Source organism: Oreochromis aureus, linkage group 7 (genome assembly GCF_013358895.1).
Source record: "Oreochromis aureus strain Israel breed Guangdong linkage group 7, ZZ_aureus, whole genome shotgun sequence".
NCBI classification, from domain to species: Eukaryota; Metazoa; Chordata; class Actinopteri; order Cichliformes; family Cichlidae; genus Oreochromis; species Oreochromis aureus.
This window is the reverse complement of record NC_052948.1, coordinates 55,561,399-55,575,050: the sequence shown is the minus strand read 5'-3', so window position 1 is coordinate 55,575,050 and position 13,652 is coordinate 55,561,399. Positions and strand designations below refer to the sequence as shown.

Genomic DNA, 13,652 nt, shown 5'->3' with positions numbered 1-13,652 from the left:
AATCCACAATTGTCACAGGAACATAACTGCATTACAATAATGATAAAAGCTTGTTTTCTAGTTTGGTGTCTTTGACTCCCTCTTTTTTTGGCACCTGAATACATGTAGTATGCCTACTTAAACTTTTGATTTGACTTGACGAAACAGTCCTGAAAGTATGATGTGATATCTGGCACCAAGATGTTTGCAAGAGATCCTTTACATCATGTAAGTTGTGAGGTGAGGCCTTCATGAATTTAACTTATTTTGCCTAGCACATCCCACAGATCCTCATTTGGATTGAGATCTGGATAATTTAGAGGTCAACACCTCAGTCCTCAAAGTTGTTCTCAAACCAATCCTGGACCGTTTTTGCATTTGCTTTATGCCAGGGTGCATTATCTTGCTGAAGGAAGCCACAGCTGTCAGGGAACACCATTTCCATGAAAGCATGTAGATGCTTTGCAGCAATGATTAGGTAGGTGGCACACACGGGGAAGAGAAAATGTGGCTGATCAGACAAGATTACGTGTTTTTGTTTACTTTCTGCTCAAAGTTCTGTTGCTCGCATGCCCATTGTTGGCAGTGAACGGGCAGGCATGGGTCTGTGATTATGCAGCCGATACCCAACAAACTATGATGCACTGTGTATTTTTACACATTACTATCAGACCTGACATGAAATTTTAAGTGATTTGAGCTACAATAACTCTTCTGTTGGATCAGACCACATGGGGCAGCTTACACTTCCAATGTGCATCAGTGAGCCCTGGCCATCCATGACCATGAACTGGTTCACCACTGTTCCTTTCTCTGACCACTTTTGATAGATACTGATCAACTTATGGTTGAATGCCTAGAGCCAATCCTAGATGCCATAGAGCAAAAGGTGGGATACTTCATGGGCAAGCCACAAGTCAGTCGCAGGACTAACACAGAGAGACAGACAACCATTCATTTCTACGACCAATTTAGATTCAATTAACCTAACCCCACAAACCGCATGTCTTTGGGCTGTGGGAGGAAGCTGAAGAACCAAGAGAAAAGCCACTCAGACGGGGAGAATATACTATATAATATATAATAGAGGTCCCGAGGAGATGGTGGATTTGAACCCAAGACCTGGCAATAATGCTACTTTCTGACTGTGCTGGCCCTTACTAGCTTCTAAAATGATTTAAATACACTCTCATATCATATAATCTTAACACATAAAATATTACAAGGGGTCTTTTTTTTCTGACAAAACTAATCAAAAATAAAGAAGCAGTGTGTGGAAAAATAACTAAACCCTCACTGCTTACAAAGGAAATAATAGGATAAGTAACAGCCAGCTAATCAAATGTCTCTTATTAAGAATAATAATACAAACAATAAGAATAACTTTATTGATCCCAGCATTTTTTCTGATGTTGCCTCTCCAGCAGACTAGAAAAGCACATTTGTTGTTCGGTTATTCCAAGCACACCACCACAGACTGATAGAACATCTGCAGCTGATGATAAAGGATTATTAGCAAGTGCAACTATCTACAACAGCCGATGTCTTAGTTTGCTAGTCGGGAGCATTGAGAAGTGTGTTAATTATTAGTTGAAAAGACATCAGTAATGATCTTAGAGAAACGAAAACAATTTGAAGTCCAACATTCTACAGTGAGAAATATTATTCACGAACGCAATATTCAGAGAGACATCTGTTTGTGTGGTAAATATTAAAATTCTTGACAGTAATTGGAAAAAGACTAAATAATTATTACTTGTTCAGAAGGGTTACTAGGAGCAAGACCCTTCACCATAAGAAGAACACATCAGCACAGTTTCGAGTTTGCAAAGCTGTATCTCAGCAAACCATAAGACTTTTTAAATAAGATGAGACGGAATGGAAAAAAGTGGAAACGTTTGGCCAAGTTTGGAGAAAACCAAATGTAGCGTATCAGCACAAACATCTAATTCCAACTGTCAAGCACATTGGTGGAGGCATAATCTTTTGGCCTTGTTTTGCTCTGAGTCAACCATGAACTCCTCTGTATAGTATTCTAAGTATTCTAAGTAAAGTATTCTAGAGTAAAATGTGGGGCCATCTTTCCAACAACTAAAGCCTGGCTGAAACTGTGTGTGTCGTGCAGCAGGAAATTATTCCCAGCATACCAGCAAATATACAACAGAGTGGCTAAAAAGAAAAGAATCAGTGTGTTGCAACGGCCCAGTCAACATTAAGACCTAAATCTTGAAATGTTGTGGTGAGAGTTTAAGAGATCTTGGAATGCCCGGAAACCTCAATGAACCTCAATGACATAAAGAAGAGTGTGCCAATTTTCCTCCACAAGCATGTAAGAGACTGATAAAGTCATTAAGAAAATCTTTACTTAAATATTTTGCTGCTATGGTGGTTTCTATAAGCTCTTGAATCATGGTGTGTACTACTCACTTGTTTTTAAAAAATAGGGACAACCTAAACGGTCCCCCAAAAATAAAGCCAAAACGTATCTATCGCCCCTGGTGTCTGGGTGCAGTATAGGTCATAAACCCTGTCTCTGCAATGTGAGCGGATGGGACTGAGGTCAAGTCAACACAAACAAGGTCTCCTCAGATAAAATCCATATGGCCCCAATGACCATGTGCCCTCCTTACCTGACATCTGTGCAGTTTAGGTTTGCTTATCTGTGGTTACATCCTCTCTGGCAGTCATATTGGGCCAATCTGTCATTAACTCCTTTTTTAATCTCTTGGTCCCCTCCTTCAAAAAGGACCACCTTCTCTCTTCCTCACACTGTTCACCAGCATCCTGTTGTTTTTCCTCCCTCTGCATCAGGTTCTCCCATAGGTGTGACATCCATTATCCCTGAATTCAACTTCAGGACTACTGCCTGAACTGGAGACCAGCGTTCCCATGTGTGCTGTAATATTTAGGCAAACTCAAACAATCAGGTAATTCTGGGTAAAGTTTGGGCACAGAACAAACTCCAGGTCTTGTAGTCAGCAGTCCAGTTCTTTGTGATATGGTCTTCACCTTGAAACTTGTAGTCTGGATTTTTACTTAATCCAGTAGCACATATCTACGGTCATCACCATGTGCTCTCGCTTGGTATCCATTTCCTCCCTCCTTCCTTCCATTCTTTCTGTGCTTGCTCATATTCTCCTAAGGAGTGCAGCCTAATACCCAGGCTGCACTCCTGGGTATTAGTCCCCCAAGACAAGATGATACATACAATTCCTTTTTCCAGTTACCCCATCTCTTGTTGAATTTCTTCTCCATTGTGGATCTGGCTTTCTTATCTTCTATACTATCCAACATCCTGTCATTGACATATTTTTCTAATTGACCCAAATTCTCCATTTCAGGTGAGATTGCAATGTCCGCCATTATGGTCTTATTTAAATTCTCTTTTTACTGTTTAATGTATTTTCAAAATTCTATCCCTTTTTCTTTTAACGTTTTAATGTTTGTTTTATCTGTTTTTATTTTTGTTTATCTTCTAGGGATAAGGACTCCCTTACTCCCAGGTCTAATTATTATTTCTTTCCTTCCCTTTTCCATTACATTTCTCTTTTATTCTTTAAAACCAAACACAAAAACTTCATCAGTTACTAAGAATTAAACAAAAAATATATATATATTTTAAAATGATGAGAACAATGAGATCTCTTTTTCCAAAACTGGAAACCTCAACTTTAACAAAAATAATTTTAAAGTAAAAAACTTTTAGAATGAAACATTTAAGACAGTAAGCAGTTTTGATATGACTGAATCCTTTGAGACCATTTTATTTCTAGTTCAAATTTAGGCACAGCCAGGAACAAAACCAGGAAAAAAATATTTTATTTCAAAAATGGGAAAAACATGCAACGTGTTTTAGGCTTTCTCAGGGTAGTGAGTCACAACATTCTATTTTAGGAGGTGTCCATGGTCTGTACAGACTCCTCCAGCAGCTCCAGGTCAATTGGAGTTACAGCCTTGGTCAGCACACCCGTAGTTCCCCGTTTGTACTTGTAGTCACCGGTTCTACAAAGAGATACATGGAATAAAGATTTCCAATTAAAAAAAACAAACAAAAAAAAACAACCCAAAAACCCAGAGCTCATCGGTTCCATATAACAAGTCTGTGCTTGCGCTCATTTAATACACATTTCATTTTTATTAGCACAACATGCCACTTCATCTAAAGCACACTGCCATGCACATTAGTTAGGCGAAGTCACACTAAGCAGGCCCAATGGACCCAAATCAGAAATGTGGTTAGTAGTCCACTCAGGTAAAGGTGACAGTCTGTTAGGCTTGAACTACAAAAAATGCACTCTGTATACTCACAGCTTTAAGGCTTCAAGCTCAGTGACTCTTCAAGCAGAACAAGACAACATGTCAGCGTCTGCTCATCAAATGCTGCTTGTCCACATGTCCAATTTAACACAAGTGTACAAGTGCAGCAGATAAATATCTTGAATTCTCAGGTCTCATACTGACTCACAGTCCCAAATAACAATTATTAAAGGAACAGAACTTTCACTGTTCTTTACAATCCATTTGACTTGTGTTAGTCAGACATGAAGCAGCAGCATCTGCTCTTACAACTGGCTGCATTTGAGTGCTCAACGTGAATTGTGTGACAACAACCTCAACTTTGAACTGAAAATCCCCCAAATATGAGACGTTTTAGTTCCACAACACAAGAAACAACGTGCCTCGAGTTTGCGTTCACCACGTAATCACAGTTAAGCACAGGGTAATAACAGGCAGGTTAACTTTTAGTCAGGAATAAAACAATAATTCATTTGTTCATTTCAAAGGGATGGAGCCTTTCCAAATACCATCAGTCTATGACAATGTTAAAATGCAGATGGCAGCAATCACACATGCAGGACTAATGATTAATAACTCCAATAAGGTGACAAAATACAAAACAAAAAGTATCCTGGGTTTAAACAGAGACCAGAACTTGACAGCTGCCTCATAATGAAGGATCCCCTCTGTGTGATGTCTGGGTGCAAGAACGGACATTGCTCTTTACAGAAAGACTGGCCTTTTGATTGCAGACTCAAAACCAGCCAAGAGGTGATTAAAAAACTGATGCCAATGCAATGTAGGAAGAACACTGGCAACCAGCAGCGCGACTCCTCAGCCTCTTAGTAGAGACACCTATGGTATCAATTTGGAAATCCTACATCACTGTGTTCTTAAGTTATCACATTGAGAAGATTTTCAGAAAACTTACTCTGACCTTGAGATCAAGGTCACAGATCCAAACTCATCCGAGACTTTTGGCAGATGCACATATGGCATCAATTTGAAGCTCCTACATTATCACATTCACAAACTTAGGTGTCCACGCCGCCCACCTGCCTGACGGGGTGAGAACAACACCCCATCAGTCTTTTACAGCTGAGGGGTAAAAATTTGTAGTGGTCTGTTAAGGAGTACGTTTAGCAGAAGAAAATTGTGTGAAATTTTTACAAGTTGTTCATTTAGATACTTGTAAGGCTGCTTTTAGGGTCACAGCTTACCCCCTTAGTATGAGGAAAATAAACGTTGTGTCACTTCCTTCAGGCTGAGCAGGAGTTGAGGAGACAGAATCTGTAGCTATACTTGAAAACCAGAATTCAGAATTAACTCATCTGTTTCTGGGACTGAAAACTCCCAGAAAAACATTTCCATCAGCTCTGGATTATCCAACTCATGTCATCGTGGTAACAATCTCAGGAAGGGATGAAATTCAGATACTAATTCAAAAGCTAAACTATCGTTTCTGAAGCATTATCGTTCTTACCTGACACCTTTCTTGTTGGCCTCATCATGTGGTCTGATGTAGTTCACTTTGCTCTTGGTGATGACACACAGGTCGATGTTGCTGCCAGAGCCCAAATCATTAAAGATGCCTGCAGCAATGGCATCACGCACAAGCTGCTTGGCTGCGTCCTCCTGTGGAAAAAAATAAAAATAAATAAAAAATTACATCACCACAATTTTTTTTTTTTTTTTTAAATCTGCAGGTAGCATGTTGTGTCTATGTGAACTAGTTGTCTGGCCATGTCTTAACCTTTATTTTAGTGTAATGGTCTGTAAAACATTGGGAAAGAGTTCAGTACTGTGTGTTTCCATTTGAAAGTGATTAACAAAATTTTCCTCCACTGTTATTTTCTTTAATGTCACATGTGGTTTAATGTTACACATGGTTTCATTTCTTTAAAACAGAATACGTGGCAGAGCCTTCAGGTATTACACTCCTCTTCTTTGGAACCTGCTCCCAGTTTGGGACATAATCTCTACTTTTAAGATTAAGGTTAGGCTGCTAACGTACTTGCATTTAAATGTCATTACTGCATGTTAGTTTCTGTTTTGTCCTTGTCTTTGCACTTTTTTCACCCTCTTCCCTTTCAGTGACCGATAGCTGCTGGAACCTTCCCTGACTCTTCTGGTGGTTTCTTCACATTAAAAAGGGAGTTCTTTGTTCCCACTGTCACCAAGTGCACCTCATAGTCTTAATGTTGAGGTTTTCTCTCTAATACTGTAGGATCTTTAGTTTACAATATCAAGTACCTTGAGGTGAGTCCTGTTGTGAACTGGTGATATATAAATAGAATTAATTAAACTGAATAAAATACATAAGTGGCAGAATCACCTCCATGTCAGGCTTGTAACGGTCCTCAAACACTGCCATGGCAGCTAGGGACCCAGAACCTGTAGGGAAAAAAAGAATGTACATTACTAAGGTGTAAGAGTCAGAAAACATGACAAATAGAACACATTACCACTATAACTCATCTCCAGTCACCTGACACAACTCATTAAACTACATTAACCACCATTAATCATGATTAAGAATCAATTCTGTCTCCACGAACCAGGTCACAGACCTATATTCATTCTTTTAAATGTGTAGGATCAGACCCTCATATAACCCTACCTACTTCAAATACACCAAATTATTCCTAAATGAGTGAAAACAACTTTCCCAGTGAAAAGGTGAATAACCTGGGTAACAGAAAGAAATGTGAAACGGTTTTAAACAGACTGCAACACCTCCTGACAGAAATTTAAATTTGTGAATTATCATTTTTATTTCATTTATTTTTTGCAATTTATGTTGGTCCGTCTATTTTAGTAGAAACATTTGTGACATTTTACAGGAAAATACCAGGATATATACGTTTAAGACTATCAAACTAAAAATATTAACTTTTGATGTTTGGTTCATGTTGCCACCGTTGGTTTTACACAAATCCAACGAGACGTAAAGCTGTAGCTTATACATGAGAGGCATATAGCAGTGTGTGACACTGACCCATAGTAACATAGGGCAACTTGTCAGTGGAGCCGTGAGGGTAGATGCTGTAAAGATGAGGGCCATTGCAGTCTACTCCACCCAGGACCAGGGCAGCACCAATGTAACCCTGGTACCTACAAACACAATCACATATACCAATTTCTTTTTTTTATATAAACTTTTAACAAGAGCGGAAATATGCAATGCAATTTGTTCCTCACTTTCTTTAGAAGTATTATTACATGATAATACTGAGTTACAGAGAAGGAAGCGTATACCTGAACAGCATCTGTTTGAGCATGCGGTTGGCGGTGGCAACACGTGGCAGCCTGCCTGTGGAGAGGGAGTGCAACTCCAGGTTGGAGGAGATAAGCTGAGTGGTCATCTCTGTGTCTGCAGCTGTTCCTGCCCCACAGCAGCTGGACAACAATGCAGTTGCACCAGAATCAATGAGATTCATAGAAACCCCCACGTCAATCAATCACATTAATTTAAAAAATAAATAAATAGGGATATTTTCTCAAAGCTTTGTGTGTACATATAAGTATAAAATCACAAAGCTCAAAAACCTGTTACTTACTAAATGTTTGGGGATATGTAGTGGATCTTGGAGCAGTTCTTGTCTGCCACTATCATTCCCTCAGTGGCTCGTGTGTCAGCTCCAAGGACAACTCCATCCTTCACGAAAAAAAACACAACACAACATTCAATCTCTAAAGAGCCACTCTGAAACACTGCTGGCTTTAGTGCTATTCAGCAAAGGTAAATAATAATTTAATACTTTGTTTCTGAACCCAAGTATCTTATAGTACGAGTATACCACTTCTGCAGAAGACTAAATTCTGATTAACTGTTTAATTCTTTAACAGTCAACAGTTTTTCATTATTGTAACACTTTGTTTAAATCTATTGAAAGCAAACTTTAAAAAAAAAGTACCCTATGTTTATATGCACTCAACAATAACACACACACACACACAGGCCTGAAAACTCCATATTCATCACACGCATCTTAGCTCCTAACTGACCAAAGTACAGCAGCCTGGTTTTGGTAGCTCACCTTAAAGACAACACCGCAGATTGTGGTTCCTGTTTTTCGAGCAGCAGGGACGCTGCAACCCACTTTGCTAGCTTCAACTTCCAAAACTGCATTTCTGAGAAGAAAAATATTACTGGTGCTGTAAGTCAGACACAACCTAACGCGACTGCACAGTTACACAAACACAATTATGTTCATATGTCATCTATTGAGCGGTTTTCACTTTTGGAATCTACTGAAGCAGCCTTGCATCACAGTCAAAAGTTCAAAACATTCTTTACTTACATTGCCAATAAATAAATAATACAAACATAAAAAAACCCCTTTGGTTTAGAATAGCACTCACAATGACAATAACAGAGCTCAGTTTTGTTTTTCTTTGTCTTGAATTTCCAGAGCAAGATGGCTAGTTTTAATACATTTTCTTTAATGAGTCGCCTTTATCAGGGGAACGTTTAAAGAGCACATAGGTTTTAGAATATTAGTTCAGTTAGTTTTGCATTTCTATTTTATGTCAGTTAGCCAAAATGTTTTTCATATTTATATTATAACACAACAATTTATATCATAACACGTTATAATATAAGGGTATATTAATATATTATAACTATTATATAATAATAATAATTATTATTATAAGTAGTTAGTGTAACTATTATATTATAACATAACCAGTTATGGTTATGTTACAACTTGTTTCAGTCCACTTTTCATGTCCATAACTGAATTGGGAGTTCGCTTCGTGTTTTTATCGTTTTAAATATTTTTTCTTTAGTTCATTTTGAATATTTATTTTAAATTCAGTTGCGTTTTAATTTGTTTACAGTGTGCAAGATCCTGACTGCGAGTCGCTGGAAGCGGGTGAAGTAAGGGACTGCCGAATGTTGACTGGTTGACAAGTGTGCCGGAATAGAGCATAGTGATCGCGGAGTTGATCGTGAATGAGAAAACCCCGAAAAAAACTTCAAAGATTAAAAAAAAAAAAAAAAAAAAAAGGATGAAAAGGACAGAGTGTGAACACTTTTTAACACTCAGTTCCACTTCAGCTCTTCATATGTTACGACCCAACAAGAGCGGACAGATACTTAAAACTATGCACACTTCATATTTAATTTAGTAAATTTTGCAATATGGATTCAGTTACTCTTCATACTATTTCAGACGTCACGTTTTTAATTTGGATGCGAGTTCATGTTTTTTTTTTTTTTTCACAACTAGCTAACCATAATCACCTAGGCTAGGCGGGGGGTTCGGGTTCCTAAATAAAAACTGCCAGGACCTGTTTTAATTTACTTAACGAAGTTCAGGCTCTTTTTTTCCCGAACGAAATGACTTCACTGCAACATATAAAAAACATACGCAAAAACCATTATGAACAGCAAAGCCTGTCGTGGTTTTAAACATGAGCGGCATGTGAATCGTTAATACTAACATGGGGGAAAAGCCTGAGTCACTGTGTGGACGCCGAGTTAGCATCACTGGGAAAGCCAAACGAAAAGGCGACAAACCTAAGCGGCGTCCACATTTAAACAGTGGCATCTATTAAACTCAGTGATGTATTTCCTCTGCTCTAATTTTCATTCGCGGAAAAACGCTCACCTTTTACAGTTGTCGAAACTGAAACCCCCGAAAGCTGGTCGGACTGCTGTCAGTGTCGCCATCTTAGTGAATGAATGCTGTATTTCCGGGAAGTAGAGGAAGTTGCTCTATATGTTATGGGGACCATATTGCAGTACGGCAAGCCAGAAGAGCCAAACATCGGCACCGAGTGGCGTTTTGAATGCCCCCACTTGAGTGGCAAAAAACCAAAAACGTACCACTGCTCAAATTATCTAAAGTCCTAAAAGCAAAAGGTCAAACTTAAGTTTCACATTCTTCTTTTATTAGAAATAATCAGATTATTACATGCTTACATTATTATTACATTATTATTTACATGCCAGAAATATGCACTGTCATGAACAAATGCTTCGCCAAAAATATAAACCGAATTTTCCATAATTTATTGGGTTAACCCTCTGGGCTCCAGGGTATAACTGGTCATTTTTGACTACTTTTGATTTTACCTTTATATTTCACCTTTAAAACTATTGTCTTGTCTTGTTAGTATCAATATTTTCAGCACGAACTCACGTCTGAATATACACTATTTTTCATTGGGATACTGTAACTAACTGTAATTAACACAGCTGATCTAAATCTGAGTAGGGAAAACCTTTTTTTTTTCTGTAAAAATCACAAACATGTTCAGTGAATGATTTTTATAACTTGAAATGCAAATATAAATTGTAGATTTTAAAAAACTCATGCACAAATTTTGTAGCTATATACAACTATTTATCTAAAAATGCGGACAATGCCTCTGCCGTTTTTTGTACAAACATTTAAAACTACTCAACTACTAAAACAGAACAATTTATTTGGCACAAACACATTTGTGCCATTCCAAAAAATAGTTTGTTTGCCACAAGACAGAAGGGAAACTTCCCTGGCCTGAAACCTGCAGGGCTAACAACAGGAGGTGTATCACTCCTGTTTTACACCTGGAGACAGCGTTTACACTGCAATCTGCAGATTAGCATTGCTTTGTGACATTCATTAGTACTCTCATTATTTTGACACACAAAGCAAAATAAATAACTACACGTCACACTACCTACAAAGAACAACACATCCAGGGGCAGATCTACAGGGGTGGCATGGGGTTCCACCTTAAAATAATCTCTTGCCATCTATAGTGCCACCCCAGTTTTGCATATGACAGTACATTTTTCCACCAATAGGAAAGTGGAGGCACTTTTTTCTTGGTTTATTTTTGCGTTGTCCTTAGAAAATGCTGTTTTTACCATTTCTACCTGCACTAAAAGTGACAATAGTATTGAGAAAAAAAAGCATTGTAAAAACAAGTATATAGTATGAAGTCTGATCTTTCAACACAAGTTGATGTGTCTCCGCATCTTGTTGCTATGTCAGCTTTAATCAGTCATGTGATTTAGAAACACCAGCGTGTCTGTCGACCCTAGAGGGTTAATAACACTTATCTTCCTTCAATTTCCATAGACATACAATCAACCACCTGTGTTGAAATCTAAAACAAAGGTGAGCTCTGGCATAATCATAGGCGTCAGTTGCTACTGACAAGAAATAAAGTCATTCCACACTATGGGCTGAACCATTTTTTATTGATTGCAATATATTCAGCTCTAGAATTTACATTCAGTGTTAATTGTAGCTAGGCTTGAAGTGTTAATGTTATCTTATTTTAGTAAACAACTTTATCATATGCAAAACTAGATATGGAGCCCGAGTTATTATAGTCATTGTTTTTCAGTATGTTGTACTGTGTATACTATGTGTTTGCTGTGTGTATCAGATCTGTGCATGTGAGGATAGATGACTCATGACTATAAAACAAATCTACCTGTCAGTATAAATAAAGTATCCAGAACCTGAAGCTGACCAATAAACAGGCCTTTTGCCAACTTTATTTTTCCATCCATCCATCCATCCATCCATCCTCATCCGCTTTATCCGAGATCGGGTCGCGGGGGCAGCAGCCTAAGCAGAGAAGCCCAGACCTCCCTCTCCCCAGCCACCTCCTCCAGCTCATCCGGGGGAACACCAAGGCGTTCCCAGGCCAGCCGAGAGATATAATCTCTCCAGCGCGTCCTGGGTCTGCCCCGGGGTCTCCTCCCGGTGGGACATGCCCGGAACACCTCACCCAGGAGGCGCCCAGGGGGCATCCTTGTCAGATGCCCGAACCACCTCAACTGGCTCCTTTCGACGTGGAGGAGCAGCGGCTCTACTCTGAGCCCCTCCCGGATGGCCGAACTTCTCACCCTATCTCTAAGGGAGAGGCCAGCCACCCTTCGGAGGAAGCTCATTTCTGCCGCTTGTATCCGCGATCTCGTTTTTTCGGTCACTACCCACAGCTCGTGGCCATAGGTGAGGTCGGGACGTAGATCGACCGGTAAATTGAGAGCTTCGCTTTTACACTCAGCTCCCTCTTCACCACGACGGACCGGTGCAGCGTCCGCATCACGGCAGCCGCAGCACCAATCCGTCTGTCGATCTCCGGCTCCCTTCTCCCATCACTCGCGAACAAGACCCGAGATACTTAAACTCCTCCACTTGGGGCAAGAACTCATCCCGACCCGGAGTGGGCACTCCACCTTTTCCGGCTGAGAACCATGGCCTCAGATTTGGAGGTGCTGATCCTCATTCCGCTGCTTCACACTCGGCTGCGAACCGTTCCAGTGCGAGCTGGAGGCCCTCACCGATGAAGCCAACAGAACCACATCATCCGCAAAAAGCAGAGATGAGATTCTGAGGCCACCAAGTGAAAGCCCTCCGCCACTTGGCTGCGCGCTAGAAATCCTGTCCATAAAATTATGAACAGAATCGGTGATAAAGGGCAGCCCTGGCGGAGCCCATCACCCACCGGAAACGAGTCCGACTTATTGCCGGCAATGCGAACCAAACTCTTACAACGGTTGTATAGGGATCGAATGGCCCGTAGCAATGGGCCAGACACCCCATACTCCCGCAACACCTCCCACAGGACACCCGAGGGACACGGTCGAATGCCTTCTCCAAGTCCACAAAACACATGTAGACTGGTTGGGCAAACTCCCATGCACCCTCAAGTATCCTTGAGAGGATAAAGAGCTGGTCCAGTGTTCCGCGACCAGGACGAAAACCGCATTGTTCCTCCTGTATCCGAGGTTCGACTAACGGACGAACTCTCCTTTCCAGCACCCTGGCATAGACTTTCCCAGGGAGGCTGAGGAGTGTGATCCCCTGTGGTTGGAACACACCCTCCGGTCTCCCTTCTTAAAGATGGGGACCACCACCCCGGTCTGCCAGTCCAGGGTACTGCCCCTGATCTCCACGCAACATTGCAGAGGCGTGTCAACCAGGACAGCCCTACAACGTCCAGAGCCTTCAGGAACTCGGGCGGACCTCGTCAACACCAGGGGCTCTGCCACCGAGGAGTTGTTTAACTGCCTCAGTGACCTCGACCCCAGAAATTGGCGGGTCATTCCCTCATCCCCAGACTCTGCTTCCTCCTCGGAAGACGTGTCAGTGGGATTAAGGAGGTCCTCAGTATTCCTTCCACCGTCTGACAATTTTCTCAGTCGGCGTCAGCAGCACACCGCCAGCACTATACACAGTGCAGGTAGAGCACCGCTTTCCCCTCCTGAGACGCCTGACGGTTTGCCAGAATCTCTTCGAGGCAGTCCGAAAGTCTTTTCCATGGCCCTCCGAACTCCTCCCACACCCGAAGTTTTTGCTTCAGCCACTGCCCGAGCCGCATTCCGCTTGGCCTGTCGATACCTGTCAGCTGCCTCTGGAGTCCCACAGGCTAACCAAGCC

The 13,652-nt window shown here is 40.8% G+C and overlaps 1 protein-coding gene across 2 annotated transcripts; it reads right to left on the bottom strand.

The window, feature by feature from the left end:
- Window positions 1–3,711: 3,711 nt before the first annotated feature.
- Window positions 3,712–10,007, bottom strand: psmb7 (proteasome 20S subunit beta 7). Of its 2 annotated transcripts, XM_039615754.1 has the most exons (9): window positions 9,876–10,007; window positions 8,298–8,391; window positions 7,818–7,915; window positions 7,516–7,656; window positions 7,256–7,371; window positions 6,593–6,651; window positions 5,741–5,892; window positions 4,288–4,314; window positions 3,712–3,981 (listed from the first exon to the last, which is right to left on the bottom strand). In XM_039615754.1, the coding sequence occupies exons 1-9, from the start codon at window positions 9,935–9,937 to the stop codon at window positions 3,870–3,872; spliced, it is 861 nt and encodes a 286-aa protein (XP_039471688.1). In that variant the 5' UTR covers window positions 9,938–10,007; the 3' UTR covers window positions 3,712–3,869. The 2 variants fall into 2 exon arrangements, with proteins under 2 accessions (XP_039471688.1, XP_031594253.1); XM_031738393.2 differs by lacking the exon at window positions 4,288–4,314.
- Window positions 10,008–13,652: the final 3,645 nt, after the last annotated feature.